At 40.8% G+C, this 24,140-nt stretch overlaps 1 protein-coding gene across 3 annotated transcripts in view; it reads left to right on the forward strand.

Moving 5' to 3' along the window:
- ndst3 (N-deacetylase/N-sulfotransferase (heparan glucosaminyl) 3) overlaps nt 1–24,140 on the forward strand; it is a 73,234-nt gene that overhangs the window by 14,784 nt on the left and 34,310 nt on the right. For all 3 annotated transcript variants that reach the window (XM_036136988.1, XM_012877699.3, XM_036136987.1), the window contains 3 exons: nt 7,929–8,016; nt 10,021–10,175; nt 12,444–12,629. In XM_036136988.1, coding sequence (XP_035992881.1) covers nt 7,929–8,016; nt 10,021–10,175; nt 12,444–12,629 — 429 coding nt within the window. The remainder of the gene's footprint in view (nt 1–7,928; nt 8,017–10,020; nt 10,176–12,443; nt 12,630–24,140) is intronic.

Below are 24,140 nucleotides of genomic sequence, written 5' to 3' on the forward strand. Positions count from 1 at the left end.
ACTACATGGCACTTCACAAGAGAAGATTCTCTTTGCTGAGAAATATCTTGATATTTTAATATCATGACATCTTAGTCCACAAAATCTCGTTGTAGCCCTGGCGCCGAGTAGTAAAGTAAAAAAAAAGCTACGTGTACAGTATTGCAAGAAAAGATGGTACATGAGGAAGTGCAATAGATGGAAAGGTGAATAGAGAATCTGACACAATCTGTAGGAGAAAGGGTCTGCTGTCCCCATGGAGTTAGTCCCTCCATGCTTCTCAGGAACACAGACGATCATTAATAGTCCCCACGTGGTGATTCTATTGCCTGGGTTGGTTTTGTTAAGATGCTACTGATGCCGTGGGAATTACCATGCAGGTATTATAAGATTATTTAGAAGATACACTTGAGGTTTGGCAGCTCTGTTGTTATCTACACATTTGAAGTTTCTGAGCTGTTTGAAGCAGCAAAAAAAAAAAAAACAATTCTTTGAAATGGAGCTTTCAAGTGGTTTGATAACCATTTGTGGGTTGAAGTTTGGTTTACAGCTACGAGCAAGTTCTCACCAGTGAAAGTTCCACAGTCTGTAGCATTTGCAGATAGTGTTTTATCCTCATTTTTCTTTGGAAATGAAAGCTGTCCACAAAAATGGTACCTTTTATGATGAAACAGGTTGAGTTTTCATTGTACTTGTGAAATAGATCAGTTTTTTTGCCCTCCTTCTGCCTTGCCAGTGCAGTCTTTGCCAGTGCAGTCTTTTTCAGAATGTCTTAGCTTAAAAACGCTGGCCTCCAAATTGCCCTTCAAACTACTGAAGGTTTTTGCCTGTCCATGTCTTAGTTTAAGCTAAAACAATATGTTGAACACAGTTTTTTTAGCCAACAGGTCCCATCCAAATCTAGTCTACACTATGCATAAGTCAGTAGGAGATCCTTTTGGTACGATATCCTTGAGGAAAAATACCATAGTACGTACAATCAAGACACCAAGGCTACTTTCACACTTCAGATCTTGATGCTGAAATCTGCATGGTTGTTCACATGACTTTTAAAATGTTGCCTACATCTGACAATAGTGTGAACTGCTTGCCGTTCCTAACTCTATGGTCCAGTATATATGGAAGACATGGTTTTTGTTCCCATGTCTGTCCAATAGAAACCGTTCAGTGTGTCTTCAGGTGCTGCAGAAGATACACACAATTGAAAACAGAGTGAAACTCTGTATTCTGGCGTTCATGGAGATTTGCCTGCCAATTCAGCACAGATCCTATATGTGCCTTTCAAATGGGGCCCCATATGTTAAGGAGGTCTAATATCACACGGTCCCTCCAGTGCGCCGGACCATCACAGCTGTTGTCAACATTGTCATCACTTACCATCACAATCCACCATGTTTTAATTCACTCTGATTCATCCATCCATCCAATTCCTATACATGCTGATCCATGTAGGGCCGTCGGGGGGTTGTTGAGTTAGAGGCAGGGTACACCCTGGATAGGTCGCCAGGCAACACAGAGACACACCGGGCAAACAACCATGCATGCATGCACTCACACCTAAGGGCAATTTAGAGAAACCAATTAACCTAGCAGCCATAATTTTTGTCCTTTGGGAGGAAGCCAGAGTCCCCAGAGAGAACCTATGTATACACAGAGAGAACATGAGGTTTGTCTGAGCCAATCATGGTATCAAATGGAAATGTTGTAAGCAACAGGCACCATGAGGAACCGCAACAAGTTACGCTGGTCAAGGCGCTCTTATTTAGATAGTGACACGCGTGACAATCATGGTCCTTGGGTCTTTCTGCTTAGGATCTTCTTGCTGCAAGGCAACAGTGCTACCAACTGGGCCACTGTACTGTCCAAATTCAGCTGAATTCAGTTTAATTTTATGGCACCAATTCACAACACATTACATCTTAGGGCACTTTACAAATTCAAATCATACAGACAGACCGGCTAAAACGTTTTCTATCTAAGGATGTTCCCACCGGGGTTTAAAGAAATTTATTGGATACGAGTCAGATTCAGAACCACATATGGAAGTGGCTCATATCTGATGTCAAAATCAGACATGGGCCAGATTTGCCTAAACCTGCCTGCAAGCTAAATTCTCGTGGTATTTGTATGTTCACAAACACACAAGGATCCATCTGGTCCCGCTCCTGCCTCAACCATTCACAGGACCGATCCCAATATGGGTTGGGCCAATTACGTTACAGGATTATAGTTTAAGGCGGGACGTGCCAGCTGTGACGAAAGCAAGAGTTTAGTCCATAGTTGAACCAACATAAACATGGCCGGCCAGGAGGATGCACGCATAGCTGCTGCTATCGCATCTGTTTTGTCAGAATCCATGATTGTCACGCGTGTCACTATCTAAATACGAGTGCCTTGAACAGCGTAACTTGTGGTGGTTTCTCATGGTGCCTGCTACGTACGACATTTTCGTCTGATACCATGATTGGCTCAAACCAACCTTTGCTAGGCGGGCACTAGCTGTGACTTTGCTATAGTTCTGATGAATGTCCCTCATGTCCCCGAACAGATTTGAGGGGAGCAGTCCCAGATTCATAATGTGCAGAACATAGAGAGCTACACATTATCAATCCGGCTTGCCAGGTTAAAATTTGCCTGTGCTTTGAGCCTTCTTCTTGAAGCAAAGACTGAGCCCTGACCTGGTAGGGGCAATCCACTTCTTTCTGTTTGAGGACCATGGCCTCAGACTTAGAGGGGCAGACTTTGATCCCAGCAGCTTCACGCTGGGCTTGAAATTGATTTGGTTCTCACTGAAGGTCATGGTGAGAAGACGCTAATAGAGCCACATGGTTTTCAAAAAGTAAATATGAAGGTTCCCAAAGCAGACCATCTCCCCTGCACTACCACGCCTTGAGGTTCTCCCCATGAAAACCAGCAGCAGACAAGGAGCAGCCCTGAAAGAGTCCAAGCCGCACTAACAATATGCCTCGCAAAATGTCTCAGTGGACATGGTTGTCGGCGTTCTCCAAATCCACAAAACACACCTGGGTTACCCTATTCCCAAGACACCCCTTAGGAACGTGCTGGTTCTCTGCTTTACGACCAGGACGAAAGCCACTCTGCTTCTCCTGGGTTCCTTTCAGTTGATCATGAGGTTAATAAACTCAGGTAAATTCTGGGAAAAAAACAATAATCTAAAAGTGACTTTGTCTGCTGAAGGCTGGGCAATTGCAACAAGCCTCACATGTAAACATTATAGGCTCTACGCTCTGTTGTATGTATGTTTTGAAGAACCAAGTAGTTCCTGCTTTGTGTTAACAGTCTGTTCACAACCTGCATGTCTGGCTGGCTGACAGCACTCGGTTGCCAAAGCACACAAGAAACCTCTACCATGTTTAAGACATTTTGTGTGGCAGCATTTTTGGCACCTAATAAAACAATAAGAAATGGTAACAGAGTGACAAACAAAATACAAAAAGCACTGTGAGGATAACACGGGACTAACCACAAAGAGCAAGCAATGTTAAATCTTCCTAACGGCACTACAATACATCAATAGCATTCGCTGTATGCTGCCTCGATCAAAATCTAAAAAAAAAATGATCAAACCAGAACAAGCCAGTTCTACACTAAACAGACATTGTTGGAAACAGTCTAATAAGAAAACAGAAACATATATATTATTGGTAAAAACAAAATTGAGGGCATTTTCAACACTGTTTTTGGCATCAAAACATCCTTACAATTGCCGTATATAAAGCACTTCGCTTTATAGACTAATCAAACCTGTACTAAATTATTGTACATTTATTACACTTAATCCAGTTTGGGATTTCTAAATTATGTGCACTGTCTATGTAAACAAACAAAAGAATCAACTTTTTCCCCCCAAAATGATTTCTCATAAAAATCATTTTGGGGGAAAAAAATCTTGTATTCTTGAACCCAGCATTGTGGGCTGGACATCTCATCAGACTGCAAACAATTGCAAATGTGTTCTACATCAGGCGGCATTGTCTCCTCTATGTCAATTCAATGAAAATTTGCCTGAGTGGGTGAGCAAGACGCACAACTCTATGTATAACTGCTGCAAAGGGAAGAGTTTAAAAATATTTTTTTTTCTCTTTTTTTTTTGCTAACAGCGACTGTGCGACACCCCCCAAACAAAAAAAAAAAAACAACAACAACATTGTGTTGACGAGTCAGAAACAGGAACTAAAGACAGTCACAGCTTAAACTAAAAACATGCAAAAGCAGCTGTTCTGTGTCCCACTAAGACGCCGCAAATATCCGCGGTGTGACTGCTGTTTTCTATTAAAGATCTTAGTTGGCAGAATACAAATGAGATGCTTAAACTAATATATTTCACACTTGGTCACAGTCCTCCACTCACTCTCACACATGCCAGCACGCACGTTAATAATGCATTTTGACCAAGCGCATCGGGGGAACGTATATTGAGTTACAATGCAAAGCGCTCAGCTCCAAACTTAATGTAATTCTTGAGTCTTTGTAGCCTCACGTTTGGCTCTGGGAGTGCACGTCCGCAAGACATAGAGGATGTCTTAGGGAAGGAGACAGGGGATCAGATTAGGGGATTGTGCACATCTGTCACCATGCGGCCCATCTTCAACACCATTCGATTAAAGCTAATGAAGACACTCCCTGCATGTGTCTGTGTATTTGTTAATTTGGAAGACTCGCTCTCAAGAGGAGGGGTAGCGAGAAGAAGGGGAAAGCGCGAGTGGAAACTGGCTCTTTGCTCTGACTCCAGCTGCTCAGGTATCATAAATCAGGGAAGGTTTCTGGGGATCGATTAAAAGCAGTATGACAAAGATTTGTAGTTGGGGTGCGGCTCGTGGCACAGGAGAAAGACCCAGATGACTGAATTATGAAAAGAAAAGTAAGGGTTTTATTTATAAACAACATGTGTGTGTGTGTGTGTATGTGTGTGTGTGCGTGCTCGTGTGGTTGTATGTGTGTGTGTGTGTGGGAGCGAGCAGCGAGTGGTACCAAAACAGCAAGGAGACGAAGTTGTAGAGTGCAAAAGAACAAGCAAGGGTATAGAGTCATAGAGGGAGAGGGAGCGATCTTTCTTCCATGCTGCTTCAGCCTTCCTTTCAAATTAGTACAACCCTGTCTCCTGAGAATGTGACATTTTCACGGAGCAAGCGAGGGAGAGATGGAGGTTCAGAGGAGGGTGGGAGGTGTGGAAGACAAATGCAGGAACCGCGGTGGGGGAGTGGTGGGGTTGCAGCAGAGAGAAGACTGCAGGTTCTTGGAGAGATGAGGAAGAAGAAGAAGAGTGATAGGAAGGCGGCTCCACAGAGGTGGTGGCAGGGTTCAGTGTTTCACTCGGTGGCGTTAGGGACGTATAGAGGAAATGATGAAAAGGAAGGGAATGTGTGTGTGTATGTGTGTGTGTGTGCATGGTTGGGTGGGGTAGTTATTAGTCCACCCTCCAGAGGCTACTAATGCACTGACCTTCATTAACTTGCATTAGTGTCGTTGCGTGGATGTGTGTGTGTGTGTGGATGTGTGAGCGCGGTGTAAAACTCGCTTTAGTTAACACTCATTAAGGAGTCTTTGTTTAAAGGCCAGCAAACTAATGAAGTCATTAAATAAGTGAGCAAAATCCTGATGCAAGGATGGAAACCAGAGACTGGAGGAGCGTTAAGGACAGAGGGGAAGAAACACTGGAGGAGTTGTGGGTGTACAACAATGAATAACAGACCTGACTAAAGAAAGATGTCGCAACGGCATGTCGGTGACAGCTGCCGTCGTCGGGCCATAGGGTAAGCGCTGATGAGAACACATCGTGATAGTCCTCCAAGGAACCCAAGTTCGCTTAAAGATACAGCAGAGAGACGCAACATCTAAATCACGCAGTGTTTTATCTCTGCTAGTGCTAGCAAGGGGGGAGGGTGCGGTATAATAACCTAATACAATGTTTTGTGCTTTGTACTGTTTAAAATGCTTTGTTCAGTTTCTTTCTAATGGCATTACTTAGTTCTGATCTTTTTGGTAATAATAACAATGTGTAAATGTAAATGTGTTTTACATCAGTTAACCAATCTCAAAGTGCTACAATTAAAAATGCAAAAAAAGTAGGATCAAATTAAAGGTATACTATGCAACCGGGGTTGATTTTCCAGCGAGGCTCCCCCCAGAGGGCGAAAGTAAAAGTGCACTGTCGTAAAGATGCTCAGCTGTTCGGGTTCCTCCGTCAAGCCAGGCGCGGTTGTTTTGAGCTTAGCAGACAGGCGAACGCAACGAAAAGTGGAAAAAACGGCAGTACAAACAATGACTAACACAGTGAAGGTATGAACATCAAGCTTCCCGCAGCGCTATCTTGGCGAGGCGGCCGCCCCGCCAAGCCGCTACCGCGGCCGCCGCCGCCTCGCGAGTTTTATTATTATTATTATTTTTATTTATTTTTTTATGTTGGCGAGACGCTACCGCCACCGCCTCGCCAAGCCGCAGCCGCCGCCGCCTCGCCGCGGCCGCCGCGGTAGTGTCTCGCCAACATAAAAAAAAAAAAAAAAAAAAAAAAAGATGATAATAATAATAATAATAATAAAACTCGATATGCTTGCATGTTTATTTGACGTTAACACGCGGTTCTTTGTTGTTGCTTTCGCGCCTGCATATAGTGAATGGCAGGGCAAAAACACATGGAGTTCTCGCCGTAAAGCGAGACTTCTGTGTGTGCGGGCCGTGAGCTCTTGCAATTGAAAGTGTGGTATTTCCCCCACAGACCCCCAGGGCGGCCGAGAAAACCTTTGTTCGACCTGAAATGACTCATTTAATCATCCAAAACGGTATGGAACACATTAATTAACTGAAAAATGTTGCATAGTATGCCTTTAAAGTGATAGGAGAAGGTGAGGTGGGAGTCAAACTGGGCACCAAGGCTTGTGACAGAAGAGGAGAGTGGCATGTCCTGACCAGAGAAAGTGATGATAGTGGGGCTGATGAGGAATGTCAATTAAACCTTCTTTAGTTCTGGAGCTGTTCAGTTGCAGGAAGTTATGGTTCATCCATACTTTTATCTCCTCCATGCAGAGTGTGAGTGTAGACAGTGATGACAGGGGTGATGTGAATGATGGAACAAGAGAAGGGCAGGAGTCCCTTTTCATGTATAGTTGAGAGTCATATGCGTAACAATGGTATTATACTCCATAGCGACTGATGACTTGATCGAGGGGATGTAGATGTTGAAGAAGGTGGGAGCAATGATGGATCCTTGAGGAACTTCACACTTGACTGTGTGAGTCCTGGATTTGGCCTTTCCAATGTATTCTGTCTGGTTGGTGACATAAGATATGCACCAGTTCAGAACAGTCTGACTAAGTCCAGTGATGTGACGGAGCCAGTCTAAAAGGATCCTGTGGTCATTGTTGTCAAAAGCTGCAAGAAGATCTAGGAGGGTGAGGGTGGGAAGGTGAACCGCTGTCTGCGACCATCATCGGGTCATTTGGGACTTTGACCAGTGCTGTTTTGGTGCTGTGTGCTGAATGGAACCCAGATAGGCACTTTTAAAGTAGTTGTTTAGTTTTAAGGTGGTCATGTAGGTGTGTAACTTAGGGAGAGGGGGTTCCCCTGGATCAATAGTTGGTCAACATCTCTGGATTGAGGCTGGGTTTTTTCATCAGTGGCTTTATTATAGCAGTTTTCAATGTGGATGGAACAGAGCCAACACAGAGGGACTGATTAATGATCATAGTGATAGGAGGAGCTCTGGTCGAGATACTTGTCTTAACTAAAGCAGAGGGGAAGAGGTCGAGAGCACATGAGGTTGTTTAGAATCTCCTACTTGGAGACAGGGAGGAAGGATAAGAGTGGTTCAGGAGTTTCAGACTGTAGGTCAGCACACTAAGCATGACGGCACTCTCTGTGTATCTGCCTGTCTGTCTGCCTGTCTGTCTGTCTGTCCACACCTAATCTAATCTCATCCAATCTCTCTGCAGACTTTGCTGGAGACCCAGAAGCAGTTGCGTTCCTATATCTCCAATTTCACTTTCAATCTGGGCTTTTCTGGAAAGTTCTACCATACAGGTGGGTTGTGTTTGTGCTTGCTGTGCCAGATTAATACATAAACTTAAACGCTCATTTATGTTTTCCATGGTTAACAATAGATTGCCTTTATGTTGACCTTGCTTGCAAGCTGAATTGTGCCGGTTCTGGTGTGTTCACAAACACATGAGACAAACACATCTTGTCCCGCTCCTGCCTCAACCATTTGGGAGCAAACCAAAAACAATTCGGGCCAATCACGTGGTAGTATTATGGTTTATGGCGGGACTTACAGCTGTGACAAAAGCAAGAGCCGCAGAGCCCACAGCCGGTAAACATAGCAGTGCAGGCGGACACACGTGTAGCTGCTGCTATCACATCTGTTAGTCAGAATCCACAATTTCTTCTTTTAAAGAACAGCAAAAAAATTATTTGACTAGCTTAACTTGTTGTGGTTTCTCATGACACCTGCTGCTTACAACATTTTAATTTGATACAGTGATTGGCTAAAACCAACCTTTGGTAGGCGGGGACTAGGTGTCACTTCACCCAATCAGCTCAGAAAGTTCAGCTGAATGTCCCTCCTTTCCCCGAATGGATTTGATGGAAGCAGGCCTAGATTGGTAATGTGCAGAACGTAGAGGGCTACACATTATCATGCCGGCTTGACAGGTTACCTTTATGTATAAACTACTAGAAACTACTAGGCTTTATGTATTTTGTAACATATCATTGTTTCAAGCTGAATATAATGTATGAGATATTGCAAGTTGCATTACATTCAATTAAAACATACATATTTTAGATGTTTTTATATTGTATTAATGTTTTAATAGATATTCTACATGTATTTCTCTTCAAACGCACATTACCTTGTATTATTCACATCCCTTGAACCTGCATACATCTAGCCCCATTACAGCCAAAAGTACAATATATTTCTGGTGGAAATTTGATAAGTGGCTTTTTTCAAGATGCTCAGATAAACATCTGAGTGGCATACTGGATCAATAACCCCTGTAATCATTAATGTTGACATCTTGTCCCAAATTCTCAGTTAGATTTGGCCATTTTACCGCAATTGTCACCACAGCATGAAGCTGCCACCATCATACTTCATTGTTTCTGCTGATTAAAGCATCCCCACAACATGATGTTGCCACAACCATGTTTCACACTTGGAATGGAGTCCTCAGTGCGGTTTATTTTTTAGTTTTCTCCCACAAACGTAGAGCAAAAAGCAACGTAACATGTTGACCAAAAAGTAAAATTTTCGTGTCATCTGAGCAGAGCACTTCGATCCGGGATTTTGATTTTGTCCCCTTGATGTCCTTTTGACACACTTTGAAACCATAATTCTTTCAGCTGTTATCTAATGCAATGTAGAAAAATGTATAGTGTATGAATACTTTTGCAAGGCACTGTTTAGCTGCTGTATAATTTATCCACCATGCATCATTCGATAACACATAAATCGTCCCTTTGTAAAAACATATGGATTTTTTGAGGTATATAAGACACAACTATGAACACCTATATTGTACTTCATAAAGCCATCACAACTTTGCCTTTTCAGCTATTTTTATGGAATCCATCATTATTTAGACATTTTTTGAAAAACTAATTATATATTTGCTCTTATTGTAGATTTACAAAGTAGTATTTATGCAATCACGCTTATGAGGTCATAGCATAAAGTGGTGCACCCGCTGCTGCACGGTGACACAAAGAATAAAATTTTGTATTTATCTACACGTCTAGATCTGCAGCAAGGGAAATAATGAAGGGAATGCACTAGAAGAGAAAAAAGAAAAGTGAAATTAGATTTAATTAAGGTTAACGGAACTCTGGCACACAAAAGAACAGCATAGCATCAATTTATCATTATTTATGTATCATAATACCATCTAAAGACTGATAATTATCTGTCCTTACTCAGCAAGAAGTTGCATTGCTTAGAATTTCCCAAATGTATTTGTTTTGGGACATGTTTCATTCTGTGTCCTTCTGTCCTTGAGAATGTGTGTGTGTTTTTTATCTGTGCAGGCACGGTGGAGGAGGATGAAGGAGATGATCTACTACTGAAGTATGTAGATGAGTTCTGGTGGTTCCCCCACATGTGGAGCCACATGCAGCCTCACCTCTTCCACAATGAGTCCTCTCTGTTGGAGCAGATGGTCCTCAACAAGGAGTTTGCTCTGGTGAGATGGATGCACACGCACATACGCATATGTCTTGCTGATGTCTGGTTTGTGGTTGTGTCTTTTTAAAGATACTTTTACTCATGATTGTGTTTTGTTTTTGTTTTATTTTGGCAAAGGACATCTATTACTTTTATTTATTTTATTTTTTTTCTCAGTAGATTAGTGAGCGTGTCTTCAAGTCAAAGTGCTGGATCTGTTGTAAGCAAAGCAAGCAGATTTTGATAAGAAAATGTAATTTGTTTGGTTTCTTATGTTAAACATAAAATACATATAAAATAAAATAAAAGTAATAAGTACTGTGTTCTTTAAAAGTCTTTTTTCCCCTCAGAAAATGTTTTATTCTATATTACAGGACCCAAGTAAAATGTTCTGTGCCTTGCATTAGTGTAGGAAATTATTATGGTATATTCTTAATGGTACACTCTTATAAAGAGTATACCATTGTCACAGAGTGCTAATTATAAAAAATGGCCAAGGTCAGAACCTTTAAATGTGCTGCAAGTCCATTACTTATTAATTATGGTCTCTTTAAAGCATATATTATAATTGCATGCAAATGAAAGAAGAAAACGTGTCATTTACATTTTAATCAGTTATTCAATCAAAATATAAGCTTTTTATTTAAGCAAGTTCTTCCTAAGTTTCCTTTGCAGTACCTTATATGAAACTGGTATTTCTCTATTGTTCAACTTCACAGTGAGTAGATTAATTAAATTCCTTTAATTAACCTTGTTAGTTTGACTGATATAACAGATCTCTCACCAAGAGCTGACCGAGATAGCAGCAACACATTTTAATTAGAAAACTCACACAGCACAATAGTAAACATGTAAAAAAACATGGCTAAACATGCCAAAAGGACTTGCACACCAGGGGTTTTCATTAGGGCTTTAGCCTATTAAGACCCGATAATTTTAGTCCTTACATAGGCTTTTAGACACCTTCAAATAAAAATAAATAAATAAAAATAATAGTTCCTCTTCAAACCTATATGTTTGATCGGTTTTAAACCTCATTTACAGATCTTACAGGCGAAAGAAAAAGTGTTTGTAGAGAAACTGATCATTTTTTAGGTATCAAAAGCCTATATTTAGACAAAAACTTAAAATTAGACAAAAATGTTATTAATTTAACGATATGATTCGCAGATATAATCAGAATCAGCTTTATATGCCAGGTCTGTGTGCACATGTGAGGAATTTGATTCTGGATGTAGGGCAGATTAAAGATTGCTCTAGGTATCATATGCTGAAAAGGCAAAAAAGGTGTCTTCTCACCGTTGGATCCACTTTTTATGTTTTACGAAACTGTTAATTTTCTTCTTTCGATACCAAAAGTTATTAAAAAAAAGTAGATTTACCCATAATGGCTTTGAATACAAATATGTACTACAGCCTGGGGCAGCAAGTATATAGGGATGGACCAGTTTATGATTGTATAGTGCTGAAATGGATGACAGAGAAAAAAAACATTTAGTTTAGAACCTTGGAGCCATGGGATTTACACTTTCCAACATGCAAAGAAAACAAGCAAGATAAATTCATACACTGCATATCTTCATAGTCAGGAACAGGGAAAAAAGTTTTCCGTTTCACATGGTAAGAAAACGGAAAACTTGTTTCTGTAATAAACAGTTGGTGATACCCAAAAGTCTTGAAGCAGTCAGTGAAACGTTATCTAACCTGAAAATAGATGCATCCTTTAATTCCTCATCTCTGCTTTACTTAGCTTTACCATATCAGTAGATGTTTGAGTAAAGATCATTTTTACGACCCTATTGAACTGTGCTCTCACACACGCAGGATCGCTTAAAGCATTCACTCATGCTACGTGAAGTGTGATTACTATACTCTGTTGTGTGCGCACATGCACGTACACACACACACACACACACACACACACACATTCACATTTCCTCTGACCGCTGATGCTTAGCTTTGACAGTGTGTGTAGGTGTACGTCGGAGCAAAGGACAACACCATCAGTCTTCCGGATGCAGCCTGCAAGCTCAAACACATAAACATTCTCCCACATACTGTACTTTTTCTAATTTCCAACCCGAAGGCCAATACTATAACAAACTCAAAACAACACGTACTATGTGCTTCCCCTACAAGGTCACACTGACGGGGCCTTGTGTGTTTATGTGATGCCGAGTCTTATGTCTGTGGGCTGTAAGTGTACCATGATTTTATGGGTTCATTTATATAACCTTCATGTGCGACTCTTTGCATGACCCCGCCACCTCCTCCCACCTACCCACAGGAGCACAACATCCCGGTTGACATGGGCTACGCCGTGGCCCCTCACCACTCCGGCGTCTACCCGGTGCACCTGCAGCTTTACGAGGCGTGGCGGCGCGTGTGGAACATCCGAGTCACGAGCACCGAGGAGTACCCTCACCTCAAACCCGCCCGCTACCGCAAGGGCTTCATCCACAACAACATAATGGTGAGGCTGAGCAGAATGACTGTTAATCATGATAGCTGATAAACGATTCTCAGTCTTCAAGGGCGCATTCACCTGCAATGTAGAAATATGCTCATCTACGCAATCAAATACATTTATGAAGGCGCTTTGTTCGGTTCAAACATTTCTGAACAGCTCTAAATAAAAGAAAATGCAGCATGCTGCCGCAGAGAACAGCATTGGGATCACTTTAAAGCATATTTAACATATTTAGGACTATTTATTATCGCCCTCCTCTCCTTTTTTACCTGCTTTGTTCATCCGTCGTAAGACTGGAAGTAGTATTCATTACGCCTGTTGTGTGCACAGTCATGTTTTATAAAACATGAGGCACCATGCAAGCAAAACACACATTTTACGGCTGAGTGAGGTGTGTGTGTGAAACTTATCGGGAATTAATTATGCTGTGTCTTGCAGAAGGATTCATACCCTTATAACTTTTTGTTTTACATTTTCTCACATTACAGACACACACTTCAGTGGCTTATAGTTTATGGTTTATTGGCGTTATTATGTCATAAAAGGACATTTCAAAGTGAAAAGAACATTATTTTTTAGAAATAAAAATCCCCCTCCTGAGTCAATTCTTTGAAGAGAATCGTTTCAAGGAAATATCAGCTGTCATTTGGGTTATGTCTATAATCAAGAGACATTTCTTTTGGCCATACATCTTCACGAGATAGCTCAAGCTCACTCAGAACGAACAGAGAACAACTATATAAACAGCAATCTTCACAATTTACTACAGATTTCCAATTGGAGTTAGTATTGAACTTTGACTGGGCCATTTAGAAATATGAATGCATTAAATTAAGCCATTCCATTTTTTTTATCTGACTACATGTTTAATGTCATTGTCCTGCTAGGCTGATAAAGATGTCCTATTGTGAAAAATGCACGTTTTTTCACAATAGGACACACACTAGAAAACACACCCAGCAGCAATAAATGTTTTGATGGTGTCAGGAAAACGAGCTGTTTCAAAAACCTTCCGATTGTTACTTTATAATCAGCGAGCGCTTCCCCTCACCTAGCACCCCAAGGTAAGGAGCTTGAAAGGAGCAATAGTGCAAAATATGTTTTGTATAGAACATAGACCTATCCTAAATGTTAAAAAGGAAGCATAACAGGTCACCTTTAACGTCTGATTCACTCTCAAGTCTGTTACAGCCAATCTGAGGGCAAGTTTTTCTAAATGTTTCAAAAGTTTTAATTTCCCGGAAGCCTTTCATCTACCAAGTTTTTTTTTTTTGGTCCATTTCACTGTAGTCAGGGGAGACAAACCAGGGTCCAAGGCAATAGTAGCCTCCAGAATATGGTGTGAAATATGATTATTACAGGATTAATCTTAGATTGTTTCATAGCAGTTAGGGCTTAAAAGCCACGGTCCGCCACTCCAAATTGTGTGAAATGTGTTGGTAGAATGGATTTTAAATGAAGGGAAAAGGGAGAGCTCCAATCATCATTACAGTCGGCTATCTAAATATAAGTTTTAGGAGAATTTACTTGCAATCAATCTCTGTAACCGAATTAACATAATTTCTGACTCTTGCGAAGCTTGTTATATTGCAGATTTTAATAATTAGAGCCGGCAAGATGTGTCGCATATTAAAAGTACCCATTCACACACAAATGTGAATCTGTAAATGATCAACAGCCCTGGACAGCTGTGACTGCTTTAATCTGGATCTCAGGACATAAATGGCGAAAAATATTTTAACGTACCATTACAGCTCTCTGTCTTTCATGGGAACATTTCTCTCGCTACCCGAAAGCTTGTGGTTCCTTCAACTCAATACTTCTGCTAAAAGTGGCTTTTTTTTTATCAATATAATTCAAAGCAAACTGTATTGCAATAGCCTTCTGACCACTTTTGTGTGATTTGGTCCTGGTTCCTGCAGTGGAAACACAGGAAGGATGACAATGACCTCCAAAAAGCTGAAAGTTTGTCTCATCTGACCTTCCTTCCTTCCTTCCTTCCTTCCTTCCTTCCTTCCTTCCTTCCTTCCTTCCTTCCTTCCTTCCTTCCTTCCTTCCTTCCTTCCTTCCTTCCTTCCTTCCTTCCTTCCTTCAAACATTTGTTTTACAGTTTTAATATGACAAAGTATTGATAAGTTGAAGAAGTATGAAACCTTTGCGACAATTTATAGATCCATATCAAGCAGCTCCTTTTAAACTTGAAATGGTTACTTGTGTTAGGAGAAAGTGAGTGTCCAAGTCTAGGTTAACATTAGAAAGAAAATGTAGTAATAATATTGAAATAATGACTACTACTTTTTAAAAAAAAAAATGCCAATTAATTAAAGTAAGGTCTGTCCAGATAGCTTGTTGAGCTTTTTGTGGGTTTTTTTTGTGGTTTTTTTTTACAAGAGTGTTTACCTTCTGTCTTTCTGTTGAAAGAGGTGTTAAAAACGAAACGTAAATTGTGTGCTGATTGTTTCTCGCAGTTCCAAACAAAAAATCAATAATGCCGCACGTGGTGTACAACCTCTTTGTGTCTGTCTGTGTTTATGGTTATGGAGTTTTTGACCTTCTCTCACAAAAGCACACTTTGCTCGCTTAATTCAATATTTAATGGCTTCCCAATGCTCGGAGAAAGGGCAAATTCTTTTAGTGAGTTTGTGTATTTGAATATAGCAGGATGTGTGTCATAGACTAAATGCATATATGAACGTGACAGTTTTATGTTATTTTTAACTAATTATCAATCACCGTTTGAGACTGCATTAGAATAAAACTTTTCCCAGTCGTTTTCGAATAAGCACGTTTCGTTACCAGCGTGCCTGCTCCTTCCTCCTCCTCCCCCTTTTCATCCACCTGTCACTCAGGCTCTCAGTGAGTCTGCCAACTGTTTTTTTTTATTGACAAAAGAGCCAATCACATCTGACACTTTAATTATCAGCACATGTTTTTTTCGCCATATTTGGCTCTTGAACAAACAATATAAAGAGACGGCTATATCAATTTTCCAATCAGTCCGGCTTTTATTTCCTGATGTCTTGTCACGGGGTTATAAAAGAGCCTTTTAATCCTATCCTACATCTTTTCAGCATGATGACAAGCTCTCCGTTTGACAGGCTGTTAGGCTTTATTATACATTTTTAATCACGAGGTATTGAAAAGCATCAATGACTCATTGAATTCAATAAAATAACAACCTACTGAACATAGATGAATCGTTTAAGAGTTGGTATGATTCGCCTAAAAAATATAAACTAGAAATGAAACAGAATAAGAAATTCAACATAAAATAGCCTCATATTTGTATTAGTTTTATACAGATCATTGTCCTTTAAATGCTAATAATGTTACAATTCTTTTTTTTTTTTTTTTACCTGACCATGTGCAATGCAGGTTCTTTTAGCTAAGCTACAATGGAGGTAGCGATGGAGCTTGCTGCCTGTGTTCACATGTGTCTTGGCCTCATTTTCTGTTGGCTCACTGTTGAATGGGACCACTAGCAACACAAATCAAAAAAAAAAATTACATATATATATATATATATATATATATATATATATATATATATAATTAAATCTAAGACACCATCGGTTCTCTGCTTTTATACTAACTAGATAGGAAGTTATCAACCAAGCTTCTTACTTTGAGTAATTCAACAGGCTTAAAGAAACACTATTCACTGCAGGATAAAATGTCTTGAAAAAGCAGATCCAATCTCCAGTACACTGTTCAGGTGTTAAAAATGATAATGAAAGTGACATGATGATTTTTTTTGTTTAGAGAAGGCTAATATTCAGGTTTCATCTAAGTTGCTGCCTGCTGGTGGGCAGTGGGCTGGAACGAAGCCGTTAGCCGTTAGCCGTTAGCTTTGTTCCAAATGTCTCATTGTTTCACTTTCCTGCTCTATGTAGCCCCAGACAGTAATACTGAAACTTATTTTTACACTACTCCTTATATTCTCATTTGCTCCATAGGGGTCTAATCAGTGGTGGTGGGGTACAAAGCCGTGTCCCCCATTCACCTTTTGGCCCTTCCTGGTCAAGGACCTGCACCTGGTCATTGGCTGTTGATAAACTGGCCCTACACCCACAGTTGTCGCGCTGTCGGCCAGGATTAATTCATGTAACTCTTCCTCCTCCTGTATATATGTCTGCCTTACCGGGCAGTTTTTTATACACATACAAATTCACTCATTGACCTGGTAACTTTTAACGTAAAAGAAAAATGTTTTATCCTTCTTCTTCTTTTACTATCTGGCAATCTTCAGACTAACCCAGACCCCTCTCTGAAGAACCTTGATCATTTCAAAGCCAGGTCAGGCCTGGGCATCTTATATGTAAATGTCCGGAGCCTTCTTCCTAAAATGGCTCAAGTAAAAAATGTTGGTACAGACAACTGATTCTGATATCTGTTATCCTACATGGCCTAAGCTCATGATATTGCTATCAACGGGTACAATAGTTTCCACTGTGATGGTCCTGAGAAAAGTGCTAGTGTATCCAGCTATATAAAAAAACAAGTTTCATGTGACTCTCCTCTTCTTTGTTAGCAAACAGTTTTACATTTTTAGCACTGAAGCTTTAATTTTGGCAGAGACAGTCCCTTACAGTCATGGGCTTTTATAGGCCTCCCTCAGTCTACAGTGAGGCTCTAAATGACTTTTGTGTACTCAGGGTTAACCTCTGGTCTGTTTGTGTTAGTGGGGGGCTTTAAAACCCAACTGGTTGTCATCAGCCTCAGACAGCCTAAAATCTACCTGACTCGCTGAATCTAAATCGATTAATAGTCACCGGTTATAAGTATTGATTACTGATGCTGAGCTTTCTTGTAAAATTAATTTTAAACATTTGATCTCCAAATTAAGGGTGAAGCTCGATTTCTGTTACAGAAACAAGTCATGTTTCTCATCTGATTACAGACCCTCTTCTGCTTGCACTTGAATATAGTGATGTTGTGTATATGTGTGCTTCAACAAGTTGCCCACGGTCCTTGACTCCTGAGTACCACTTTGCTGTCGGATTTATCCCTGGTTGTAGCTGCTTCACGCACCACTACGAACAGTAGGCCGGTGCTGGCACGCCTTTCTTGAATGTAAAACAATATACACCCTGCAGGAATTCTGGATTACAAAGCTCTTAATAGTTTGGCTTCTACTTATTTTTACACTTTCTTTCAGAGAAGTGAAAGACATTATGCTTTACGATCAAGTGACCTTTTGTATTGCTCTGCACCTTGTGTTCGAACTAAAACGGGAAGGACAGCTTTCAGTTTTTCTGCCCCCTCTGCTTGGAACGCTCTCCAATCTGAACTGGAACGGTCAGAACTGGTTTTACTGAAAGCCTTCTGCTTGATCTTAAAAGTATATAGCCACGTTATATACTCTTCATATAAAAAAAAAGAACAAAAAACGTTTGATCATAGTAAGATAAAGGTATCTACACCAAGCCTCCATCTTGATAGTGCTTTGATAGATCTTTTTGAGGCTGGATAGAATCCAGAGCTAGGCGCGATGAACAGATATAAACAGTCATGGCGTCGTCTACCGACAGTATAGCAGTAGACATATCATAATACCAGTTCGCTTAAATAATAAATAACTTGTAAATAATGCCAGACCGAGCCTAACACGCTGTAATGCCTTGCAGTAAAGCTGCAGCTCTGCGTGATCGAAGACCAACTGTTATTAATTAAAGACACCGATCTGCAGCATCTACTGTATTCCCAGCGACATTCAAGTCTTTTTTGTTTTAAAAACAAGATTGCCTTAATAAGAGTGACAGCCGTGGCACTTTCATGCCATGAATGTCCCTGTTTTTCGCAGCTGGAAATATTTCCAAACAGACAAATTTTGTCTTTCATCTAAGTAAGGGAAAAGTGTAGAGACCTTTTGTCAGCCGACTAATGCAACTGAACTGAGCCCTTAAATTGTTTTTCTGCCATCCTACTAAAAGAAGTTTAAACCAATGGCATGGTAAGACAGAAGACTTTTGGTGGTTTTAGGAAGTAACCTTTTACAACCTGGTATTGCTTGAGACCGGTCGCAACCAGTGTGTCTCTTGGAAGCGCACACTTTGGTGGCATCTTTCAAAATGTGTCGGGCGCAGGCAGGTGTGGAGCCGGTGTCACATTACAGAGGGGGCAGGTACTTGAAGTGTGGTACCTTTAAAGCTTTTTGCCTATTTCACTTGTTTTCGGATCTCGTTTCTTATTTATATAGTTTGTGTACGCACAAAATGGGGCCCGAAACATGCGTATGTCACTTTCCACGTAAAAGTTGGGACCTATAAAAATAAATGAAAAAATAGAGACGGGGAAATTGGCAACGCAGATGGTAAAGTGGTGAATCGCAGTCAAACTGCCTCGTGATTCCTTTTAAACTTCAATTTCACTCCATATCAGACTTTAATCGTAGACTGACTTCATCATAAGCGTTCACAACTGCGGTATTAACCATGCTGGCACTGGTGACACATAACTATACAGAACGACCGTTCAAATAAAAAAAGTCCATAAGCCAGCTTAAATCTTAAAAGTCCACACACCATTTTATCGGGGTATTGTAACATCGCATCTCCCAATGATCACCAGGGTGACGTGATGAACAGATTATTGTGAAAAGGTGTGAGGCAATACTTTAACTGCTGTAAATGGCCAAATCCTCGTGCGTAATGCTGCACGGTGGATGCAATGGCATGGTTGGAAGACCTTGTGGGGGAGAATTAGAAGGAAACTTGGTTTTAGGGCTCAAATATTTCCTGGCCATTGATGATGACTGGCCAATATGCTGCTTTAGACTCCGAGCATTGCATTCTGCTATAACCTGCAGGGGAGACTGGCTTTACCTCCCTCTCAGGTGCTGAAAGGCCACTCTCCAAGCCCCAGGTGCACCTACGCTCACACCCATGCAGCTCTCAGCATCCATCAGCTTCCTAAAATGCGTAATGCAGTGATTATTATTTTTTTTGGTGGTGGTGGTGGTGGTCGTCGTGGAGAAATTGTAGATAAAACAGGTTTGCTCGTACAGCATGTGGTGTCCAGTCAGACGGCAAGCACAACACACCACACACAAGCGGATCATTCAGATGTCAGACGTCGGGAAATCTTGACAAACCTCTCAAGATTAAACGTGAGTTCAGAGTAAATAAACATGGACGACGAGGAAGAACAATGGTGATAGTTTGTAGACTAATTTTAACATAGAAAACATAACAAAAAGAAAAGGCGTTATTGGTTAAATCAGTGGAGACAGCGTGAACAGAGACTCTATGTCGGAAGATCGGGGCAAAATTGGGGCAAATTATCCTGCCATGTGAACCAGCCTTAGACCGAATTTTGAATTTTACTTTTTTTTCTTCGCCATCAGTCTGGCGGTGTGCAGCGTGGGCCTCTTCATAACCGTGGGCCCAGGGCAGCCGCACCCACTGCCACCCCCTTGCTATTTAACTTTTAGTCTTTAGGGGACTCAATATTAACAAATGTCACAGCTCATTTGTGGTTGTAGGTAGCGTGTCTGTTTTTTGCCACAGCCAACTACAGCCATGGAACATCACTATGTTACCTAACAACTGGTAAGCAAACCTTTAGCAAACAAGGTCTATTTATAAACAATCATTACCATACACAAAGTCTAACCAAGGAATATGTTTGAAAAATAAAGTATTGAACATATCAATGTCTCAGTAAATACATTTCTAATCAGAATGAAAGGAAATTCATCGCAGATATCAGTAACCCACATAAGCAAAGAAATCAAAACATATTATTCCAAATATAATGTTATGTGTAATTAAATAATAAGCACATCAAATAAGTGTTGAATATGCTTAATTAAATTGTTTTTGTGCTTTTAAAACAAGACTTTTTGGTAATGACAAGATCAAGACAGCTTTAAAGAGAAACCGCCACATTCAGAGCCTCAAGATTCTTAGAGCCTCTCCGATCCACTCTGTTCTTTAGTGAATTTCCACAGATTTTAAACTATTGGGAAATTTGTTAAAAAAACGACATAGGTGGATATCACCAGCATGTTGTTGATTATAGGCAACAGTACAGCAACTTAAAATCCGCTGCAGAGTACATGAAGTATGGAAAGAAAAGGGCCAAGAACACAGTCTAGAAGAACCACCCAAGTAAAAGTTGATCTTTCTAATGTGGTTTGATTCACATAAAAAAACTCAGTAAAGTACTAAGAAAACCATTTAAAAACACAAACATGTTGCTTTTTGAAATAAACTTACATTTGGAAAAAAAGTTGTACAAAAACTCGTGTGAGTGAGGGGAACTGTACACAATAATAAGAGTTTGTAAGGGCAAAAGGTTACGTGACACACTATGTCAAAAGGTAATCTACTGTCTGGAGAAAAATAACGATATAAATTAAAAAAAGTCAATGTGCTGTCCAGGCTTTTATCTCTGATTTTGATCACTCACAGCCTCTTGCCCTCTTGGAAGATAACTTTGAGCATCAACAGCACTCTACCCACTTTCCTCACCTTTCACATTTTTCACGCCCAATTTTCCCGGCCATTCCTACCCATTAATCTCTTTCTCCTCCCCTGCGCGCTCCATCTTTGTTTGCTCAGAGGAGGACAGGAAGTTGTCTTAAGGCGGTAAAATTGGTGTTTGTGCGTCTCTCTCAGCAGATTGAGAGCCACCCACTGGACCTACAGTATCAGAACAAATCAGACTGAGATATGGAGCTCTGATGTGTGTGTGTGTGCGTGCGTGCGTGTGTGTGTATGCACGCGCACGTATGTGTATTTCTTTTTAAAATGTACTATATCAATTTGAGCTATGGCTCTGTGGATAATTGGTTTGGTGAAATAGTGCTGAGTGTCTGTGGCAATGGTGGCCTTCTCTCTTGTCCTTATCTCTCTCCCTCTCGCGCGCGTGTGTGTGTGTGTGTGTGTGTATGTATGTGTGTGTCTGTGTGTGAGTGAGTGAGTCAGAGAGAGAGAGAGAGAGAGAGAGAGAGAGAGAGAGAGAGAGAGAGAGCACGTTTTATGGATAAACCAATATCTGCGCTTCCAGCCTTTACTCTATTTCACATGGAGAAGTGGTCCGCGAGGAGTTTGCTATAAAGATGTTTGTCTCTCTTCTGTTTGTCGCTTCTTCTTTCCTTTATTAATTAACTAATAAAAAGGCTTTTAATTCACACGCTGCCAAATGCTTCTAACCAGCACCCCATTACTTCTTCATAGTTGTTTAGGTGTCCTTGTGTTTTTAGGCGTTTTATGGCATTGCTTACAACAACATACTTTAGAACTGTTTCCTTTTGCGGGAAGACCCCACCTAGCATTCCATCTACGAATGCTTTACTAGTGATCTAAATTATTCACGTGTGTGATAATGTCAAAAATGGATGAAATTTGCTGTTGCGATAGGAGCGATCTTTGATTCCCTTTTGACTGGTGGGGCAGAGCATGCAGCTCACGCAGGACATAGTGCTGTATTTGGATGTTTTTTTTTATTGCCTTGGGAGAAATCTGTTCCTTTCCTGAGACGGGATTAAAAGCAATTTGGTATCATCTCCTTTGGTAAACAGCAAGTCACCCAAATATCATAAAAGTGCAGCTAAGAAATGGATGAAACCAGTGCCACAGTATACCATTAAAGCTTTAAAAGGAGATTACTCTTGTGCTGTATTTTTTTATTTTTCTTTGTGGAGATTCAATGAAGCAATCTTCAGGATCCAGGGCTCAAGTCTCCTGAATGGATTACAATGTACTCTTTGTTATGTTTTTTTTTTTTTTTTTTTTTTTAAATGCACTTATGCAAATAATATCAATGGTCTAAATAGCTATTTTTAATTTTATTTATTTATTTGCTAAGTTTATTCAGTTTGGTATCTTGCCAAGAAGAATAAGATAAGTAACAGGGGTGCAATATCTCAATTATGCTAAATGTCCAGCCTCCTATAGAGTGGACCATGAATTTAAAAGGTATGTTCTGGTCTTTACCATTGTAAAACCATGAATCATCTAAGTTTTTAACTAAATTTCTCTTGATAGAACTGGACAAACTCTAGATGCATGTTGTTATTACCCTTAAACATTGTTTTAGTAAAATGTAACCTTACTATTTCTGACAAATTCTACACAGCTAAATTAATGGTTAAGTTGTTAGGTGCATCATAGTGTCCTTTGTTTAAAGTTAAATTTGATGAATGTAGTAAATCTGTATTTTTTATTTTTGCTGTGGAAGGTTTTTATTATTTTTCACAAGATATTGGTGTCACTATTGTACATTTAACACTTACAGCACCCTAATAGTGGGTGATTAAATAAAGGGAGCTGGCTCACTGTTGAAATTACAAAATATATCCTATTTATTCAGAAATATTTTTATTTTTAACATTACAGTGTCATGAATCAGAGCAGAGGACCCAGAATTCAGCCAGGCCAGCAGAGGTTCAGTAAAATAATATTTATTAACAAAATCCAAAAACCAAAAAGGGCAGAGAAACAAACAGTCCAGTTGGGCAGACAAGGCAGGAACAGACAGAAACAGGGTGGCTCAGATCTCTGGGGACAAAGGATCAAAAATCCAAAATTAAACCAATAAACAGAAACTTGCAGCAGGAGACTCACCCATACTCAAACAGACGACCTGGCACTGATGTCTGGTCTCAACAGTTTATATGGAGGTGGAAGCAGGTGAAACCGGTGAGAAGTGATTGCAGCAGGGGTGGAGTTAGGCAGGTGTGCAGAATAAGTAATTAGACCAGACATCAGTGCTGAGGCTCAAAACAAGAACAGATAGACAAATATAAATAGCTGACAAGACAAGTGGACAGAAACAAACTACACACACACGATCTAATAAAGAACAAAACAACCCTGAAGTACAAACCTAAAACAGAAAATAAAGCTAAGACTAAAACTGATGACAAAACAGGATAAACTAACAGTAAACAAGAACCTAGACAAGACAAAACTCAAAGCAACCAGAGAACCTAAGGAAGGAGGGCAAAATACCTTAAACATAAACCAGAACGTGACAGAGCCCCTCCCTTAGGGCGGATTCCAGACGCCCTAAAACAAGACAGACTAGACCGGGTGGGTGGAGGGAGGTACTGGACGGAGGGCCAGAGTCAAAACAAAAACAACCCAAACCGGGCGAAAGTCGAAAAACAAAAAACAAAGAGTCTGATGGGCATCCTGAACGACGGCCCCGACGAGTCAGGTTCTCCGGCGGGCGTCCCGGACGACGGCCCCGGCGTGTCTGGTTCTCCGGCGGGCGTCCCGGACGACGGCCCCGGCGTGTCTGGTTCTCCGGCGGGCGTCCCGGACGAAGGCAGCGGAGCAGGACTTTCGGAGGCCTTCGGCGGAGCAGAGCCCTCGGAGGCCTTCGCCTGGAGAGGGAGAAAACAGACCCTGGCGCCGGACTAAAGGCTACAGGAGGCGCCAAATTACAGGCTGAGGGGGGCGCCTGGCTACAGGCGACTAAGGAGAGAGCCTGGCTAATGGCTACGGGCGGAGGCGCCTGGCTAATGGCTACGGGCGGCGGCGCCTGGCTAATGGCTACGGGCGG

Source organism: Fundulus heteroclitus, chromosome 5 (genome assembly GCF_011125445.2).
Source record: "Fundulus heteroclitus isolate FHET01 chromosome 5, MU-UCD_Fhet_4.1, whole genome shotgun sequence".
In the NCBI taxonomy this organism is placed as follows: Eukaryota; Metazoa; Chordata; class Actinopteri; order Cyprinodontiformes; family Fundulidae; genus Fundulus; species Fundulus heteroclitus.